A 20734-nucleotide genomic window follows, 5' to 3' on the forward strand; every position below is an offset into this window, starting at 1 on the left:
GATAGTCACAGTAGAAAATAAAAAGGTTTAGGAAAGTTAAGAAGATTGAAGGTATTTCGTCACAACCGATGTGGTCAGCCAAACTGTAAGGGTTAAAATTATGGTTGAGACTGAAAAATCTAAATTTAGGTGATTGCCAAGGGAAATCCCAAATAATAAAATACCCAAGTCAGCTGGAATTTTTATGGTGATTTAATTGATAGTGGAGAAGATTAAGGAGAAGGAAGGAGTTTTTTTTTTCTCTCCCTCTCCCCCTGCCTGATTGGTATTGGGTGGGGAGATCAGGAGATAAGGGAGTAAGGGTTTGGAGTATGAAGGAGGAAGGAATCGGCCTGACCTCCAAAGGGGATCAGTTAAGATGCCCGAACCTAAAATGAGCTCCAGGGCAAAACTCATCACCCAACACTTCAAGATGTCGGAACACTTAGCATGCTGCCAGCCAGAGTCTCTCTCTGGGGAAAAAGTTGGAGCCAGGAAGTGATGTGCCTTATATGGACATTTTTACATCACTTTTCTGCATCTCATCTGTACCAATGAGGACTTAGCTTGACTTAGGACAGCCCAGAGGTCTGTCCTTTTTTCTGCACATCTGTTGAAAGCCATTTCTTAGATAATTAAATCTTGAATTTGATGCAGACCTTCAAAATCTTCAAAAATCAAAACTAAGAAGGGACTAGAAATGTAGTTTCCAAGACCTGATTCTGTTATTATTGTTATTGATCAGGAAATAGCTAAACCAAAATTTCTAAAGAATGGTCTGATTAGGGTGGAATAGTTTTAAAATTCACACCACCCATAGTGATCTTATTTACCAGATTCATTTACCACTTACCAGATTCATTAGCACTTGTGTCATTAACAAAATGTCCACTGGAATGATGTTATATCCATTCCATTTTCATTGTGATTGTATTTTCTGTTACTGTGTCATCAGATTTGTTGGCAAAAAAAAAAAAAAGACTATCTCCTAAAGCTCAGGATCTCTGCTCTTGATTTGACCAGGGACTGGCTTTATTGGGAGTCTCACCTCCTCTCAATAAAACAATTAAACTTGGAGTTCTGTACTGGTGTAATGACTTTTCACCTCATATGTAGCACAGATCCTTTTTTTTTTTTAATAACCCCTACCTTCCGTTTTGGAGTCACTACTGTGTATTGGCTCCAAGGTAGAAGAGTGGTAAGGGCTAGGCACTGGGGGTCAAGTGAGTTGCCCAGGGTCACACAGCTGGGAAGTGTCTGAGGACAGATTTGAACCTAGGACCTCCTGTCTCTAGGCCTGGCGCTTAATCCACTGAGCTACCCAGCTGCCCCCTGTAGCACAGATCTTAATGCAAAATAGGCTTAAGATTTGATATGCAAGTGATAGGTTTAGAAATTATAGAAACAAATACAATTGTATCAATTAAGTTACACTGCCCTCTGAGTGCAATCAGTCTAGAGTGTCAAGCTGATAGATGCATGGTGATTTTCCACATAATTATTTGAAATTCACAATATCATTTAGTTATTTTAAAATTTTTGCTTATTAGGAATTTTTGGTAAAACATATTAGGAAATGATGCTAATTACAAATGATTTCTATAGAGCAAAGACATTATTTCCTTCCTAAATACTCTTTAGATCTAGATGCCACGAAATGATGAATTAAAGCATTTGAGAATAGGGTCAGAATTTTTAAAAATCAGAATTTAATTGGACATATTGTTGTAAAGCAAATTATAACTTTTGTTTCCACCTTTTTTTAGACTCTTTTTAAAAAAATATTTTAAATTTTTTATATTTTAATATTTTATTTGATCATTTCCAAGCATTATTCATTAGACAAAGATCATTTATTTTCTCCCCCCCCCCAGCCGACGCCTGATTCCACTGGATATCACACGTGTTCTTGATTCGAACCAATTGCCAGGTTGTTAGTATTTGCATTAGAGTGTTCGTTTAGAGTCTCTCTTCTGACATGTCTCCTCAACCGCTGTAGTCAGGCAGTTGCTTTTCCTCGGTGTTTCTACTCCCAGTTTGTCCTCTGCTTATGGATAGTGTTTTTCTCCTAGATCCCTGCAGATTGTTCAGGGACTTGTTTCCACTTTTTAATCTTGGCTGCATTAGTTTTATTTGTACAGACAGTTTTGAATTTGATATAATAAAAATTACCTATTTTATACCTCTTATTACTTATTTTGTCATAAATTCTTCTTTTATCAATAAACTGATCTGAAAAGTAAACTATCATTTGCTTCCTTAATTTCCTTATGGCATCATGCTTTATATCTAAATCATATGTCCATTTGGACCTAATCTTAGTAGAGCTTATGACATAAGAGTGAACTGTCTGACTTTGAACAAGGTAGGAGCTCTGTGTAAATGTCTAGTTTCTGTGATGTATACTGTAAGAGGGAAAATTATGAGTATCCATTAATTTTATTAAATAAAAAATGGAGGAAAATGGAAAAACGAGAAATAAATTTCTTCACTGCTCCATATAGCTTGCTGGTCTGTGGCCACCATTAGGGCATCCTAGTCATGCTCACAGGGAAGTCCAGCCAGCAACAAAATTGGAAGAAAAAAGCTTGCATATCACTCTTGCCTCAGTTTATCAAAACTTTCCTCTGCCTGCTAACTCACACAAATCTCATCTCAGGAGCCAACCGTGGCTTTCTATTGTCCCTGGGTCACCCAAGGGGGAAGTCTAGGGGACATGACCCTTTCCCCATCATGATCTATCAACTCTATTGCTGCCTTTTTCCTAATCCCATCCTATCCTCACTCAATGATTTCCATCATGCAATCCTTGCCTGAGTCAAGTTCAGGCTCATGCCAGGTAAGGTGCCCTAGAAAGGGGAGAGGGTATATTCCCTTCACACAAAAGAAAGACTGGAGCTACATGTGAACATTTTTCCACATAGCTTGTATTCTTAAGGTTCCTCCTCATATGGATTCTCTGATGTACAGCAAGAGTGGAGCTCTTACTGAATGTCTTTCCACATTGATTGCATTCATAAGGTCTCTCCCCAGTGTGCGTTCTCTGATGTACAGAAAGATTGGAGCTCTGACGGAATGTCTTTCCACAGTGTTTACATTCATAAGGTTTCTCCCCGGTGTGGATTCTTTGATGTGCGGCAAGAGAGGAGCTCTGACTGAATGTCTTTCCACATTGCTTGCATTCATAAGGTTTCTCCCCAGTGTGGATTCTCTGATGTTCAGTAAGACCAGAGCTCTGACTGAATGTCTTGCCACAATGCTTACATTCATAAGGTTTCTCCCCAGTGTGGGTTCTTTGATGTATAGCAAGGTAGGAGCTCCGACTGAATGTCTTTCCACAGTGCTTGCATTCATAAAGTATCTCCCCAGTGTGGATTTTCCGATGTCGAGCAAGAGCAGAGTTCCATCTGAATTCCTTTCCACATTGCTTGCATTCATAAGGTTTCTCCCCAGTATGGATTCTCTGATGTACAGCAAGACTGGAGCTGTGATTATATGCTTTTCCACATTGCTTGCATTCATAAGGTTTTTCCCCAGTGTGGATTCTCTGATGTATAGCAAGACTAGAGCTCCGACTGAATGTCTTTCCACACTGCTTGCATTCATAAGGTTTCTCCCCAATGTGGGTTCTCTGATGTCTAGGAAGACGGGCCCCGTGCATAAAAGACTTTCTACACTGTTTACTTTTACTAGATTTTTTCTCAGTGTGCATTCTTTGATGTTCAATATGTGACAAATGTTGAAATTCAACACAGAATTCTTTGGGAGTCATGTTATTGGGACCATCACTCATGAATCTTTGTAGATCCATTTCTTCCACAAAGTGGCTCACCTCTGTTAGAGTTGCCTTTATTTCAGATCTGATCTCTCCTCCTAAAAGAAACAAACAGAAAAACATACATATAGAGCAACATATACACATGTATTTCCTCCACTGTCAAAACATAACCGCTTTATTTGTATTTATTTGTATTATTTCCTCCTTTAATTGCTTTTGTCTTTAAACTGTCATTCTCTTTATTCCTGTAGTTCCTGTGAACCTTAAAAATTCTCAGACCCTACTTCATAAGGTTGGGTTAAGACCATTCCCCATTGGGACCATTCCCCATTTGGGCAGTGAAGGTACTTAGATCAGGAATGTGAGAACTCTACTTCACCATACTTAAGCATGCCTTAGGGGAAGATAAAGTTGTAAACTCTTTGCTGAACAATGAAAAGTACTTAAACCCATACTTATAGTAAGACAAAAAGTTCTTAAGCCATGCCTATTTTTAGATCTAATACAAAAGGGTGCTAAGTACCTATAAAGGTCAGGCAACTTGTGAATTTACAAGGAGCAAAGAGGTGAGAAACTTACTCAGAGGTTTCCTAGTGTAAACCTAATCAAAAACTTAAGCTTTCTTAGGTGTGAACTAAGAATGGTCTGTCCTTTGAAAAATGTCTACTGTGATTGGTAGATGGGAGAACTTAGGGGAGGAGACATAGGAGAAAATTCCCTTTATAAAGAGATGAGAAATCTGAGAGCAGGAGAGGCTCTTAGAAACAGTCTCTTGGAGACAGTCTGAGGGAGGCTGACTCTGGCTGGAACTCCCTCTGAGGAGACTCTGTCCCTCTGAATCCTTGCTTGGATAAATCTTGTGCTGAGTGATAAAAGACTGACGGATCTTTCTCTTAAGGCTTAGGCCTGGGTTGGCCAGGGCTGTCCTGGGCCAGCCGATCCTTTTCTCATTATTTCCTTTCTCTCTCTCTCTCTCTCTCTCTCTCTCTCTCTCTCTCTCTCTCTCTCTCTCTCTCTCTCTCTCTCTCTCTCTCTCTCTCTCTCTCTCTCTCTCTCTCTTTCTTAATTTCTCATTGTAATTAAACCCAGCTGACTTGGGTATATTGAATAATTGGTAATTTTCCCCTGGCAAACACCTTACATATTGATTTAAAAACAAGACACTGTAGTGAAAATATATTTTCTGCGGTCACAATTTACTCATCCAATCATATCTACTACAATTTAAGTCTTCCACTATTTTAATCATTACAGTTTATGGCTGACCACGAGGTTGGTGAGAAAACCCTCAAAAAGTTTCTGTAAAATCTCTTTCCTTTCTCTCTTCTCTTTATTATTTGCTCTATCAGTCAGTTTTGTTTTCTTTTTTAACTTGGCTTCAAAAATACAGCTGCAAGAACAGGTGAGTAAAAAACCTTTTTGATTCTCCTTAAATTAAGCTGTTTTAGATCTTAGCAACAGGGTCTTAAGGTCCTGGCTAGCAACTGCCTAAATTAAGACTAGAAAAACCTGGGAAAAGCTTTTGGCCTTGTCCTGCTTCCCACGTGTTTACTTTAGAAATATGGAGTTACAGACAGTTCAGAACTTAGTTAACAACTGGAGTTTCAGTAAATACTTTGTTCTTTTCTTAGTACAACCATTGGTCTGCAGCTTACTTGACAGCTGGCTCATCAGCCCCATGACCAATCTTGTAAATACAGAATACCTTGTCTCTCTGAAAGGGCTCATCCCATGGAACTTATGGCAAAATCTAATTGACATACTACTTTCCCCTGAGTTTTTGATTGTTGTAATTGTAATATTGTATTTTCTTGAAGAACTCATTACTCAGTCAAACCAACAAATTGCTCCCTCTAATATTCAACAAATTGTAGAACTAAATACTCGGCAGGAGCTTATAGAGGAGCTTATGGAGGGACGTCAAGGGGAGATCATAACTTTTATGAGAAGCATTAAAAGAGAGTTAAGAACATTATCAGAAACTCTGGACATTAACCCTCCTAGTCAACCCACTGCTCCTCCTGCCAACTCGGCCTTAGAACCCCCTGCTCCCACTATTCATGCTTCCGACCCCACACCCTCAACTCTACCCATACTTCTGATCCTGATGCCTCTACTTCACACCTTACTGATTCCTCCAATCCTAATACCTCTGTATCCTTTCACACTTCTTCCTTGGCTCCTCCTTCCTACCCTGCTCAATTCAATTCCCATATCCTTCCTACCTCTGATCTTTCTGGCACTATGGGACAACAACAAACCCTTTCCCTCAGTGTGCCCAACTCTTCTATTTCTCATACCTACCCCACTGAGAATGGAGCAAGAAGCCTAGAAACAGGAGTACCAAATAATTCAGATAGCTTATTTCCTTTAAGGGAAGTACCCACTTTTATTAAAGATGGAAACTTGGTATCTGTAAGATATCATATACCTTTTAGCCCTAAGGATTTAAATAAATTGAAGGAAGATATGCCATCATTTGAGGATGAACCAATATTAATTATAAAAAAATTAGAGAACATATTTGACCCCACTTGGTTGGATGTTGAGAATTTATTAGAAGCATTATTGACAACGAGAGAGAGAAAAATAATATCGTCTCTCTGGCTAATCAAAAACGAGGTAGAAGAGGACATTATTGGCCAACTGAAGATCCACATTGGAACCCAAATGTTGAACTAGGTCACACAAAACTAATCCAGGCCAGAGAAGCATTATTGACAGCCATGAGAGCTTGTTCTGATAGACCTGAAAAATGGTCAAAATTTGAAAGAACCCGACAAGATATTGATGAAACACCCTCCCAGTTTATGGACAGACTTATTGACGTAGGAAATACATATATGGACCTTGATTTGTTGAGAATTGTTGTTCAGTGGTAAAAAACTACTTTAAAACTAGCTGTCCTCTATGGACCTCGAAGAATTGAGGAGAATAGCAACCTATGTTTATAAGGGTCGTGTAAAAAGACCTGAGGAAAGGCAATACATCAATGGAAGATTTAAAGAAAGAAATTGAAATGTTAAAGAGACAATTGAAAAATAAGGGAGAGACCATAGCCCCATTGCAGGAATTCACAAATAAATCAGTAACCTGCCACTTCTGTGAGAAGAAAGGCCACAAAATGATGGAATGTAGAACCTTTCTTAAGATGATTAGAAGAAATATGCAGTTTGATAACAACTTTAAAAATAACAACTATAGAAATGATGATAAAGGTCACAGAAACCAGAATTTTAGAAATTATAATGATTATGGTAATAACTATAATGAATAAAGAAATAAGAACTTTAGAAACCAGAATTTTAGAAATAAGAATTGGGAAAATAATGGCAATGCTCAAAATAAGAAATGGTGCTCGTCCAAAAAATAGTCGAGGTGCTAATGACCCTTCAGGGGGGTGTCCAAGGAACATCCCAAACACAATGAAGGTGTCTGGACAATCCAGGAGCTACCAGGTCTGTATTGAAGAATGTACCTGATTTAAATTGTTATTCCATTGACTCACAAAGTGTGGTGGGAGTATCAGGAATACCCCAAAGATAAAAAACTTGCCCCTATAATGGTGTCTGTAGGACCCCTAGAGGTACAACATTCCTTCCTTTTGATACCTGACTCCCCTTTAAATTTACTGGGGAGAGACCTTCTATGCAAACTCAGAGCCTCAATAACTTGCTCATCAGATAGTTCCTTATCATTTGAAGTACCAGAGGAATCTTTAAATTTACTCCTTGTACTTCTCTCGGAGATCCAGGAGGGAAAAGAGCCTCTCACTTTTGAAATACCTACGGATATACTGGAGTCTCTTTGGGCCACATCTGCTTCCGATGTAGGCTTACTTAAATCTGCTGTTCATGTGCAGATAAAAACTAAATCCAGTCTACCTCCTTCCAATCCTCAGTATCCCCTCTCAAAGGAGGCAATTGAGGGTATTACACCAGTTATTAACTCATTAATAGAACAGGGAATAATAATCCCTTGTAAATCTGAATACAATACATCCAACCTGCTTGTTAAAAAACCAAAAAGAGGGTCCAATGGCAAGCACCTCTATAGATGCGTACAGGATCTGAGGGCAGTGAATAATCACGTTATAAAGAGATACTCTGTAGTTTCAAATATCAATACTATTATTTCTTCTATTCCTAGCACAGTTACATACTTTACAGTAGTAGACTTGTGTTCAGATTTCTTTTCCATACTTATACACGAGAACTCCAGGCATACTTTTACTTTCCCCTGGAAGGGCTCACATTATACATGGAGTCTGCTGCCACAGGGTTATGTGTAAAGTCCGAGTTTATTTGAGCAAATTTTGAGCCAAGACACACAATATAACATTTAAAAATAGCAAATTAATCAAGTACGTAGATGATCTACTCTTGGCTTCAACAGACGCAGAGACATGTCAGGAAGATAGTAAACACCTTCTTTTGGAATTGCACAAGAGGCATAAGATCTCAAAAGATAAAGTTCAGTTGTGTCTCCCTAAAGTAGAATATTTGGGATTCATCCCGACTGCTGGTGCTCTCTATATTTCTCCCAAGTGAATTGAGAATATTCAAAATTTAAGTGCTCCTACCACTAAGAAACAGTTGAGAGCAATTTTGGGAGCAACAGGGTTTTGTAGACAATGGATTCCTTGCTATGGGGAAATTACTAAACCCCTTATAGCACTAACAAGGGATTCGGTCCCTGAACCCCTCAAATTAGAGACTGAACACCTGTCAGCTCTATCAGATCTAAAACAGGCTATCCTGTCTGCCCCCTCTCTAGGCATCCCAGGTTACAACAAGCCATTTACTTTGTATGTACATGAGCGAAGAGGAGTAGCTTCAGGTGTTTTAACTCAGACTTTGGGACCTTCTCAGCGCCCAATTGCTTATTATTCTGCCCAACTAGACCCAGTAGCAGCAGGAGCACCACCATGCCTTAGAGGAGTAGCTGCTACAGCCTTACTAGTGACAAAAACTGTTGATCTAGTATTGGGATGCCCATTAACAATTATGTGCCCATATGAGGTAGAAGCATTGTTGCTAAGACACAGAACACAGGCATTTTCTGATCAGCGAATTACAAGGTATGAAATAACCTTGTTAAACAATGAAAACATTACCTTGAAATGTTGCACTACTCTTAACCCTGCCACCTTGCTTCCAGATTTACCAACTTCAGGAGAACCATTACATAGTTGTGAAACATTAGTGTCCACGGCAGAGAAGCCTCAAGATAATCTCTTGGACACTCCCTTAGACAATGCAGATCTGGTCTTATTTACTGATGGTTCCTCTTTCATGAGGGATGGCATACGTTACACTGGAGCTGCCGTAGTCTCAGAATTGGCCAATGAGTGGTCAGCTTCACTACCCTCTAACGTTAGTGCTCAAGGAGCAGAACTCATAGCTCTGAAGCATGCTTGTATAATTGCCAAGGATAAAAAGGCAACAATTTATATGGATCCTAGATATGCTTTTGGCATTTGTCACTCAGTCGGGATGCTATGGCTCCAGAGAGGATTTTTAACCTCAGCTGGAAAATCCATAGCTAATGCAGAAACTATTAATGAAGTTTTTTTCTGCTCTCCAGCTTCCTGAAGCCCTAGCTGTAGTTCATTGCTCTGCCCATACAGGTGGCTCTGACCCTGTCTCTAGAGGAAATGATTGAGTAGATAGTGCTGCAAAGATAGCAGCCATAGAAGGGCCTGATTACTTTTAACATTAACAACCACTGATGATTTAAATTTATCACTTTCCTATAATGAAAAGGAAGTGGAAAACTGGAAACAAAGATTCAAAGCAAAACAGATCAATGGAGTACGGGTATCATTTGAAGGAAAACCCCAGCTTCTTAGAAGTTTCTACCACAAAATTTGCCAATATGTTCATAAAAATGGTCACTTTGGCACCCAGGGCATCATGGACTCTGTTCAGAGAGTATGGATAGCCCCTGGTATAACTACCATAGCCTCTAAAGTGTGTTCAGCCTGCTCTACCTGCCAGGCACATGACCAACATGCATTTTGTGGAAAAGCCTTTGGTGGGTGTCCTCTGGCTTATGTAAACCTTAAAATTTCTCAGACTTGTGAATGTTAAAAGATTCTCAGACTCTACCTTAGAACATTTGGTTAAGACCATTCCCCATTTTAAACAGTGAAGCTACTTAGATCTAAAATGTGAGAACTCTACTTAGATCAGAAATGGGAAGACTTCTACTCCACCCGTACTTAAGACTGCTTTAGGGGAGAAAACTCCTTGCTGAACAATGAAAAATACTTACACCCATACTTGAGCCATGCCTATTTTTAGAATTAATACAAAACGGTGCTTAGTACCTATAAAGGTCAGGCAACTTGTGAATTTACAAGGAGCAAAGAGGTGAGAAAACTTACTGGAGATTCTAGTCTACTCAGGTGTGAATTACTCAAAAGATTAGTCTACTCAGGTATGAATTCAGAATGGGCTGTCCTTTGGAAAACGTCTACTATGATTGGTAGATGGAAGAACTTAGGGGAGGTAACATAGGAGAAAACCCCCTATATAAGAAAAAGGACAGACTGTTGAGAAGATCTTTGGAGGATCGCTTGAGAAGGAGCTCTTGAGAGACAGGCTCTAAGGAGGGTCTCTTGAGAAAGAATCTCTTGGAGGAAATCTCTAAGGAGGTCTCTCAAGGGAGGCTGACTCTGGCTGGAACTCCCTCTGGGGAGACTCTGTCCCCCTGAATCCCTTGCTTGGGGACAAATCTTATGGTGAGTGATTAAGGACTGACTGATTTTTCTCTTAAGGCTTAGGCCTGGGTTGGCAAGGGCTGCCCTGGGCCGGCCTATTCTTTTCTCATTAATTCCTTTTCCCTCTCCTTCTCTCTTTAATTCCTTATTGTATTATTAATTAAAATCTCTATAAAACCCAGTTGACTTGGGTATATTCATAATTGGGAATATTTCCCTGGCGACCACCTTATATTTGATTTAAAACAAGACACTGTGGTGAAAACATATTTTCTGAGGTCACAAATTTACTCACCCACTCTTACATCTACTATAATTTATATCTTCCGCTATTTTACTCACTACAGTTTACAACCTCAACCATTTTAACTCTTACAGTTTAAGGTCTCCCACTATTTTAATTATAACACTTACACACCTTTTGAACATCTACAGATAGATTTCATAATGATGCCAAAGGCTGGACATTATAAATTTTGTCTAGTCATTGTAGATCAACTAACCAGATGGCCAGAAGCATTTCCTGAGACCCGAGCCACAGTGGATTTTGTTGCAAAGATACTTTTAAAGGAAATTATTCCTCGCTTTGGACTACCTGCCCGTACTGATTCAGATAGAGGAAGTCATTTTACTGATTCTGTCCTAAATCAGATATATTCTTGCTTGGGGATAACTCCAAAATTCCATGTTCCATATCATCCCCAGAGCTCAGGCCAAGTGGAGAGGATGAACAAAGAACTTAAAACTATGATTGGCAAATTATGAACTGAGACCCATTTAAAATGGCCTGAAATTCTCCTTTTGGCCCAATTTTATCTTAGAAGCAGGCCTAGAGGAGACCTACACATCTCATCATTTGAGATGCTTTTTGGGCATCCGCCTATACAGGCTAAGCCTTTCTCCCCGGCTTATACATCGCTATTAGGGGGAGATATTACTATTGCTTCCTATATACGGGAATTACAGCACAAACTGCGTGAACTCCATGAATCCAGTGCTACAGTACAAGTTGGACCATTAGACTTTTCTCTGCATGACCTGAACCCAGGAGATAAAGTTTATATCAAGAATTTCAAGCGAACTTTTAACTGGAGCAACTCAACCTTCCTGGGAAGGACCATTCCAAATATTGCTAACTACTCCAACATCTATAAAGGTTGCAGAAAAGGACTCTTGGATTCATTGCTCACATGTGAAGAAAGCATCTTCTGTTGAAACTGATTGACTCTATCCTATCATATGCACTGGAGATAATAATCCATTAACAAATGGATGCTGTTTTTCAAGAACACATTGAATTCCTGATTTCCCCCCCTTATTTTTATTATTGATTTTCTTTTCTTTTGATTAGAATATTTGATTTTTTCTCATTTTTTTTTTACTAAAGGTACACATAATATATTTTGCAGTAATAGAAGTTTAATATATGTGTGTGTGTATATATATGTATATATACACTTGCTATAAAGTCAATGCATACTCAAAAGCTTTAAACTATGGGAACCTGCCATTTATTGATAAAATATTATGAGACTGTGATTAATGTTTATGTATGATTCCAGAGAAAGGGATAAAAAACAAGGAGCACAGACTTCACCTGAAAAGTGCCAAAAAGAGCACACAGGACAAAATGAAACCAATCCATGTGGGATTGATGAACTTCTACGTCAATATGGAAAGAGTTGAAATTAGTGTGACTCGAGGTTGCGACGCTTGACATATGTTGTCATAGGACTTCCTTGTAACTACACTTTTTGTGAAGTACTCAGACAAGTACAAAATTTGACTATCATGCTGGCTCCCTATATCCCTGAAAATGACAAAAAAGTCAGATGAGGGAATGACGCTTCCCTATCAAAATAGAATTCTAGTTTCTTTCTTCTTATATAATGGTAACTTCCTGTAGTCTTGGCTGCAAATGGGTAAGTGAAATATTACTGCATTCTGTCCTACAGACTTGTGGGATAAAAATTACTTTAAATTGGACCTATACAAGGGCCTATTTTGAATTTTTTTTCTCTTCTTTTGATAATTGACTCATATACCCCCATAACTCAACATTGCATCCTGAGCTGAACTGGATGTTTTTTTAAACAGTTACTTCAGGGGGGATTGTATTTTAATTTAAAATCCAAGATTTTTGATCTTTTGTTTGAGATTGTATTTTTATAAAAAATCCAAGATTTTGATTTTTTTCGAGAAAAAAGATCTTTAAGGAAGAAGCTTGCTAACTCCTAAATCCAGAGAATGAACTGTTGCAGAAAGATGCCAGAAAACCCACACTACATCAAGAATGAACTTTGGATATGGTTGATTGAACTGAAGATTGATTATTTATTGTAAATGTACACTTTTATGCCAAAAGGGACTGCCCCTAATTTGGCTTTCTGTCAATGCGCCTAGCAAAACATTGGTTTTGCTTACTTTCTTTTCTATTCCTTCCTCACTACTCTAATTTCCTCTTAAAAATTGAATATTGTATATATCTGTAGTTAGAAGTGCGTTTATGAGTACAAGATAATGATGTTAAATGATCAATGGGGAGACTAGTCTCCCAATGATCATCAGTGGGGGACTGTGGATCTTAAATTTTCTCAGACTTGTGAATGTTAAAAATTCTCAGACTCTTCCTCAGAACACTTAGTTAAGACCATTCCCCATTTTAAACAATGAAGGTACTTGATCAGGAATGTGAGAACGCTAACATTACTCCACTCATACTTAAGCATACTTTAGGGGAAGATAAAATTGTGAACTTCTTACTGAACAGTGAAAAGTACTTAACCCATACTTAAAGTGAAGCTAAGACCCTTAAGCTAAGTCTATTTTTAGATCTAATACAAAAAGGTGATAAAGTACCTATGAAGGTCAAATTAATCACTAAAAGGTCAGGCAACTTGCAAACTTGCAAGGGGCAAAGAGGTGTGAACTTACTCAGAAGTTTTAGTCTCCCCAGAGAAGTTGAGAACTAAAGAAGGTGTGAATTAAGAATGGTCAGTCCTGTGAAAACCTGTACTGTGATTGGTAGATGTGAGAACTTAGGGGAGGTGACATAGGAGAAAATTCTCTTTAAAAGGAGAATCAGAAGGCCTCTGAGAAAAATTTCAGCCTTGGAAGCTGAAGTGGAGCTCAGGAACTAAACTGGTGGGTCTCTCTGAACACTAGAATCTTGCTTGGGAAAAATCTTATAGTGAGTGGATTAAAGACTGATTGATCTCTCTCTTAAGGCTTTGGCCTAGGCTGGCCTAGCCCCTTTGTCATTATTTCCTCTTACTCTCTCTCTCTCCCTTTCATTAATTCCTTAATTTGTATAATTAAAATCTCCATAAAACCCAGCTGACTTGGGTATATTTAATATTCCGGAATTTTCCCATGGCGACCACTATATTCTTGATTTGAAACCATATTTCCACAGTCACAAACGTCTCTTCATTCTCATTGTTTAAAACATGATGATAGAGAGCAACAACCAAACAAAATGTAATGTTATGGGAATGTTGGTGTCTCTTAAAATTCGCATTAATTGTTGTATTAATGTTTTTGCAAAGCTTTTACATGCTGAAACATTTTGTACACTGACACTGTGAATTCTGGTCAACTTACATTAGGGAAATAGAAATCATTTTTGAATGAAAATCCTTTGTGTTATACACGGATTAGCTAAAACATTGCTGCATGGAATGTAAGCCATGAATTAAAGAACGTTTTTAGATTAATTTCATTCTTATTTCAATAGGACATTTAATTATTAGTCTTGTCTCTTATTTCCTTTTTCCAGATTACATTTTCGTATTATTTTACTATGTATATTCTTTTCTTAGTACTTGAAGTATATTGGAAGCAGCATTCATATTTTGATCCTGAAGTAGAAGTTTACAATATCTATAAGTCTTAATAGATATGCTTACCCAAAAGCTTGTGACTATAGACATCTGCCAATACTTGATAAGTAGTGTGGGACTTCTGCTAACAACTATGTCCGACCATAGAAAAAGGGATTACAATAGAGCAAATGCCCACTGATATCATACCCAGGGTAGGAGGGACTAATTATGCCTATGGGATTGATGAAAACCTAATGTAAGGCAACGTACTCCTTTGGACGCTCAAGGAAGCAGCGCTCTGACAATCTCAGACACAGGACTCCCCTGTCCCAAAGACGGAAATGTCATCGTGGCTTTAAGGTCCCTGACCTGAAGGTAGCATCAGACCATGTATTCATGTGCCTTTATCTTTTAAAATTAGGCAACTTTCTTTAGTCTTGACTATGGGTAAAAGATTATATTGATGCACCAGTCCTCCAGAATTGTGGGGCTGACACCACATTAATTTGGAATCACTTGTGATTTAAGGTCATGTTCTTATATGCTTTTTAAATTATTGGTCTTATATAGGCTTTTTTGATTTAATTTTGCTCTTTGATTTAGAATTCATTTTTTATTTTACTTTTGTTACACTTGTAATTATTATTTTTTGTTGTTTTTGTTTAGTTTATAGTTCCTTTTTACTATTAAACTCTCATCTTAATTTTTTAACAAAAAGGGGGATATGTAGCATCTCAGGTATATTCTCATCTTGAAAGTATTATTGATGTATTGATATTGTAACCTATATACTCACGTACAAAAGCTGGACCTCTCTGCAGAGCTCTCTTATCCTCCACATCTCACCCAGCTCTCTGCCTCCTTTTCCTCTCTGGTCTCAGAATCAGAGGAAAAGTCATTTTCCTAGCTAAAGAAAATCTCTTTCCATAGGCATAGAACTTTATCTCATCCCTCATCTATGCCTATCTATTCCTCCCTGTAGGGCCCCCATTGTTCTTTCATCTTCAGCCATTCCCAAACCAATGAGCTAATGACTCTCTTCCTCTGGGAAACAATAAACCATTTCTCCCCAATGCTCCAAACACTCCTACTTGATCTCTTCCTCCCCATGAGATACTGTCCAAAATCTGTCCTCATTTCAGGGCTAAACTGCTAGAGATGGTTGTTTGCAGTGAGTTGTATTGGTGCCTTTCTCTTGTTTTCTCTGCTATCCTTTTCCACAAACTCCTCAGTCTGCCTCTCCTGAAGCCACAGACCACCTCCCCGCATTAGAACCCTCTAGTGTTCCTTCCCTTCAGAGCCTTCTCTCTCTTGATTGGCTGCCCTGGAGCCAGGATCTAGACGACTTCTACAGAACTGTCGGCATGCTACTATCTGCACCAGCAGAGGATAAGTTCCATGAGGGCAGGGGAGGTCCTCTGCAGCCCTTTATATCCCCCATTACCTAGTCCAGGACCCAGCACAAAGCAAGACCTCATGCCTGCTTCTGGATTCTAAAGAACTCAGAGAGGATAAGCTCAGTTCTGTTGCCACCTGCAGGAGACTTCCAGGCCCTTCAGCCCCAAACACTCACTTCTTAGAAGATCACACACTGATCCCCTGAAGGGAGCTGATAGGAAATGGAGTCCAACAGCCTCATCATAAAGATGGGCAAACTCAGTCCCAGGGGTTCAGTGACTTGCCCAGGGAGTCCTTGCTAAAACCTCTGAAAAAGAATTCCAAGTCAGGTCCTCCTGCCCCCAAATCTAGCCCTGGCTTCACCAGAGCACAAAGAAGTGTCTGGTCACCCTGGCTCTGCCACCCCTCTTTTCCCCTGCCTCACCTGGGCAGCAGTTCCTCAGGCCTTCTTGCTCCAGCATCCACGGGGCTTCCCTCTGCTCCAAATAAGAGATCACATCTTCAGGGGGAGCTGGAAGCCCTGGACATGGGGGATCAACCAGGGAGGAGGATGGAGAGGAGCTTGTCACTGATTTATCTTGAGGGAAAGGTAGGGGAGTCCAGTGACTCCACTCAGATACTCTATCCATGGAGTTTCCCTAGGAGTATGCCCTCCCTGCTCACTGTCTGTAAGGCAGGAGCCCAGGGTAGGATGTGTATTAACCTGCTGGGGACCCTGGAATGAGAAACAGCTCCTCCTACCCCAACCTATTCTGATTCATTCTGGCAGAAACTTTTAAACTCTCACACAGGGTCTGAGGGTCATTGTTCTGGGTCAGTCTGAAGCCCCAGACAAGGGGACCTCGAGGGATCAGCATTTGCCCCATCACCCTGTGTGTTCCTCCCTCCCTGACACCCCTCTGAGCCTCCTGGACTCTTTTCTTAGGGAGTCTCTGCCTCCTCTCTTGGGGAACTCAACAATCCTTGTAGAGAGACAAGACTGTCTCTCAGTCAGTCGATTCATCCTGACAATCACAGAGGAGGGCAAGCAGGGCCCCCAGGAGGCTTACTGGGACTCCTGGAGGAGAGTCTCCACAGTTAGTGTGGGGAGGGGAAGGAGAAGGGGAAGAAGGTTGTAGAATCAATCTGAAAGCAGAACATTAGGTTCCGGGGCATTTTCTTATGAGAAAGTTGGACTGAGTTCATAGTATTCCATCATCTGGAAATGAGAGGCAGCAAGAAAGGGAAGGGGGCAGAGACCTGAGATTAGAGGCAGGAAAGCCTCAATTTACATTTCAACACATACAGCTCCCATGTGGATGCCTCAGAACAAGTCACTTAATTTAATCTATTTCCTCATCTGTAAAATGGGGGTTATTGTGTCACTGAATTAGGAAGATGAAGGTAAGGACGAAGTGCATTAACATTACAGAGAAAACCCTCAGCAGAACTCTGGGCCAATAGCAGGGTGTGATGAACGCTGCATCCCTTCCCTCCCTTCCTCACTGGCTCTGCTGGAGGCTTAGGGCAGTAGGAGGGAAGACTAAAGGCAAGCCTGATCTCCTGGGGACACCTAGGAGCTGTGAGCTACGAGTTTATGCTGGTTAAAGAGAAAAAGGTTCCCAATAGTAGAACCACCCTAGAGGGGAAGAGGGTGGGAGGAAAGCCCTTGTAAAAAAATAGACTCGAATACAGGACTACAATCCCCATGAGCCTTTGCTCCACTCCCCCAGAATGCCTTGTAATCTCACCTGGGCCGAGATCAAGAAGGTATTTAAGCTTATTCAAAGGCTTTTGAGGGGCTCTCTCTTGGCTCTTTTTGGACTTCCATTTTGGAGCAGGCGGTCTCTTGCGTGATGTGAGGTTATTTTGTCTAGGCCTCTGGCTTAGGCACATGTTTCTTACTTGTATATTCTTTAATCTTTAACCTTTAATAAACCTCTAAAAAATATAATACTTCTTGCAGAGAGAAACTAATTTCTACCTGCCTCAGTCTCCCCATATTCCTAAATTTTAACTGTTACACCCTCCTGAACTGTTTTCACAGATTGGTTTGGGACACTCAATTCCAGGCCAGGGCAAGGTAAGATGGAATCAGCTCTGAGATCACCTCCATGTCTGAGATTTTCCATCACACATTTGATCTCAGACTTCAGGAGCACCAAAGGGAACCTCCAAGGTCCCATTATACCATGCAAAGTCCTTTTACAGGAGAACCAGGCAGCAGGAGGGCCCTGACTCTGGGATTCACCATACCAGCCCTCGTCCCTTCCTCCTGACTGAAAACTACTCCTAGCCCTGCCTGCTGCTGAGGGCAACATTCGCTTGGATGGCAAACTGAGGCAGCAGGGAGAGGCTCCTTACCCACAGAGAGCAGGTTCCGGACATTCTCCAGCATCACCTCCTTGTACAGCTCCTTCTGGGGAGGGGACAAGAGGCGCCACTCCTCCCACGTGAAGTCCACAGCCACATCCTGGAAAGTCACCACCTCCTAGAAGAGCCCAAGCAGAGCACAGAAGGCTGAAAGTCACATCACAAGGAAGAGCCCACCTCTGGTCAGTTACAGGAGGAAACTGACCCACAGAGAAGGGAGGGGTCCAACCCATTGTCAGTGTCAGAGCCAGCAGTAGAAGCTGAGTCTGTAAGAGCCCAGGATGGTCAGTTACAGGAGGAAACTGACCCACAGAGAAGGGAGGGGCCCAAAGTCCCACCCATTGTCAGTGTCAGAGGCAGCACTAGAAGCTGAGTCTGTAAGAGCCCAGGATGCTCCTGAAGGAAGCTGAGGAGCTTCTGATGTGTGAAGGCAAATCTCTAGGGGACCTCCAGGGCAGCTTGGATCCCAAGAGCCCCAGTGATGGGATGTAGGAGTCAGTCACGTGTCTGTGGCCCTGTTCTGTGTCCCAGAGCAGCCAGCTTCAGTGTGAGTCCTCACCGTGCCAGAGCCTGAGCCTCTCTGCCTCTCTCAAACTCTCTCTCTTTACTAATAAATGTTCATCTACCTGGTAATGAGCCCCCGGATCAGTCTTTACTCCTGACACTGTGGAAGGCACCAGAAAGGAGAGAAGGTGCTCCACAGGGCTCGGGGACTCAGGATGCAGCCCAGGTGACCCATCCTCGGAGAAGGCTGAGCTGATCTCGGATCATTTACTTATTGATCCTATTTACTAGGAACTTGTTTTTGTCTGGTAACTGCCCGAGTCCTGCTTCTCTGCCTCCTGCCTCAGGGAGCTCAGCAGAAGGGGGGGGGGGGGTCACCTCTGGGGCAGATACAACAGCCAAGGGGGGCTCTCGGGGGCTCCTCACCTCTAGGATTCTGGCTGTCCCTGACAGACAGGAGGGAACCAAACGTCCCTCCAACAGGCTCCCCTGGGGGGCCGGAATGCACTTACCTGGGCTGGGAGTCTGTCCGTCTGCAGGGCCATCCCGGGCACTCCAGGCTCCCTGTGGAGGCAGCAAAGCAGCCCCAGTGAGTCCCCCGTGAAGTTCCCAGGCTTTCCAGGCCTAGTCTCCCCCATCATGGTCCTGGCCCCTCCCCCTCCCTGTTTCCCATCATCCTCTCTGGCCAATGGCTCTGGCTCCGCCCATCCCCCCTGGGCCAGGCCAGGGCCTCTGCAGCCTGAGCTGGGATGGAGAAGGCACCCAGAGGGGCACGTTTTCCCTCCTCTTCCCAGGCCAGAGGCTGCCCCACAGGAGGCCCCCAGGGCCAGGCCTGCCCTCAGGGGAGAGAAGAGAGTCTGGGGGGGCAGCTGAGCCCCTCCCTCTGCTCCTCCTCTTCGGCCCCCTCCCTTCTCCCTTCCCCCACACCCCCACGAGAGGGGCCCAGGCAGAGCAGGGAAGTCTGGGAAGGCCGACAGAGCTCCTGGCAGGGCGGGCAGCACCCTGGGGAGACTCGGGGGCTTCCGGGGCACCTGAGCCTGGGGGAACAGGAGGTGGGGGTGCTGCGGTCTCCCTAGAGGCTGGGGAGGGTGCCGGGGACCCTCTGGCCCAGCTGAGGCTGGGAATCCCTAAAGGGAACTGGAGCTGAGGAGCCCAAGGGCCAGGGGGCCAAAGAAGGGGGCCGGGAAAGGGCTTTGGAGCCCTTTGGGGGGGCCCTGGGGCAGGAGGGCAGAGCTCAGGGATCCTCCCAGAGGAATCTCTAAGCAGAAGCTGGGAGGCAGCACTCCTGGGTCCTGACAGGGCTGGTACAACTGACGTTTTAGCAGGAAAGAAGAACCCGAAGGGAGGAAGCCGGAGGCCACAGTCGACCCCTGTGAGACACCAGAGCAGCCCCGGGGATACAGCGTACCTCGCAGGCAATTCGAATGCTGCCCTGCCAGCTAAGTTCTGCTGTGGCTCCACTTCCGTTCTGGTCCCAGCCAGCCCCGCCCAGCTGCAGCGTCCCAGGTCCTGGGGGGGGGAGGGGCGGGGCTCCAGGAGGCACAGGCGGGAGGGGGTCGGGCCCGGAGGGACTCCTAAAGGCAAAATTCGAACTCAGTCCAGCCTAAGGGCTCCCCCCACGCTGCCCGCGGCTGTACCCTGGGGGCGGGGAGAGACGTCCTCCGCCGCAGGGGCCCGGCTCCTCTACCTCGGGCCCCTCCCACTCGGGCCCGCCTTCCCGCTGTCCCGCGGCTCCACGCGATCATTACCGAGGCCTGAGGCGCGGCGCGGAGGGAGTTCTATGGCCCGTTAAGGGGCCAAAGCAGGCAGATCTCTGGAAGTGCAGGAGGCGGGACTGGGTGTGATAATAACTTCCTGCTTCCGAGCGGCCTGCGTGCCGCCGGTTCCGGGACTGGATCGCCCCGCCCCTTGGGGCTGACCCGCCCCTCTCCACCGCCTCCCTCCCCCCCTGCCCCCGGGCTCGGAGGGGCCACGCTGCCGGTGCTCCCCTGCCTAGTTTAGTCCACTGGGCTCTCCGGGGTTTGCAGGTGAAAGAAAAGGCTCCCGCGGCCTCAGACGCCCCGAATTCCGAGCTCTTTCTGGTGCAAAGACAGTGAGGGAGCCGCAGAGATTCTCTGCACCTACCCCAAGGCGGGCAGAAAGAAATGTGGGCGTGGCTTCGCAAGGCCTGCGGAG

At 43.0% G+C, this 20734-nt stretch overlaps 2 protein-coding genes across 4 annotated transcripts in view; one reads left to right on the forward strand and one right to left on the reverse strand.

Moving 5' to 3' along the window:
* The window catches only part of LOC103094333 (zinc finger protein 850-like), a 293282-nt gene that overhangs the window by 195087 nt on the left and 77461 nt on the right, over positions 1-20734 (forward strand). The gene's annotated exons all lie outside the window — the stretch shown is intronic.
* Positions 1672-20452, reverse strand: LOC107650869 (zinc finger protein 664-like). Of its 2 annotated transcripts, XM_056825292.1 has the most exons (6): positions 20308-20452; positions 19968-20133; positions 19072-19123; positions 18047-18173; positions 16128-16179; positions 1672-3852 (listed from the first exon to the last, which is right to left on the reverse strand). In XM_056825292.1, the coding sequence occupies exons 3-6, from the start codon at positions 19102-19104 to the stop codon at positions 3834-3836; spliced, it is 231 nt and encodes a 76-aa protein (XP_056681270.1). In that variant the 5' UTR covers positions 19105-19123; positions 19968-20133; positions 20308-20452; the 3' UTR covers positions 1672-3833. The 2 variants fall into 2 exon arrangements, with proteins under 2 accessions (XP_056681270.1, XP_056681263.1); XM_056825285.1 differs by having other exon boundaries at positions 16128-16223; positions 19968-20432.

The sequence above is a fragment of the Monodelphis domestica genome, chromosome 1, assembly GCF_027887165.1.
Source record: "Monodelphis domestica isolate mMonDom1 chromosome 1, mMonDom1.pri, whole genome shotgun sequence".
Classification (NCBI taxonomy): domain Eukaryota; kingdom Metazoa; phylum Chordata; class Mammalia; order Didelphimorphia; family Didelphidae; genus Monodelphis; species Monodelphis domestica.

Coding starts and splice junctions, on each gene's coding strand:
- LOC107650869 (XM_056825285.1), bottom strand. CDS start 19,104: ATGGCCCTGCAGACGGACAGACTCCCAGCCCAG. Junction 18,174..19,071: donor CGGACAGACTCCCAGCCCAG/GTAAGTGCATTC, acceptor GGGCTCTTCTAG/GAGGTGGTGACTTTCCAGGA. Junction 16,224..18,046: donor CCGGAACCTGCTCTCTGTGG/GTAAGGAGCCTC, acceptor CCCCATGTCCAG/GGCTTCCAGCTCCCCCTGAA.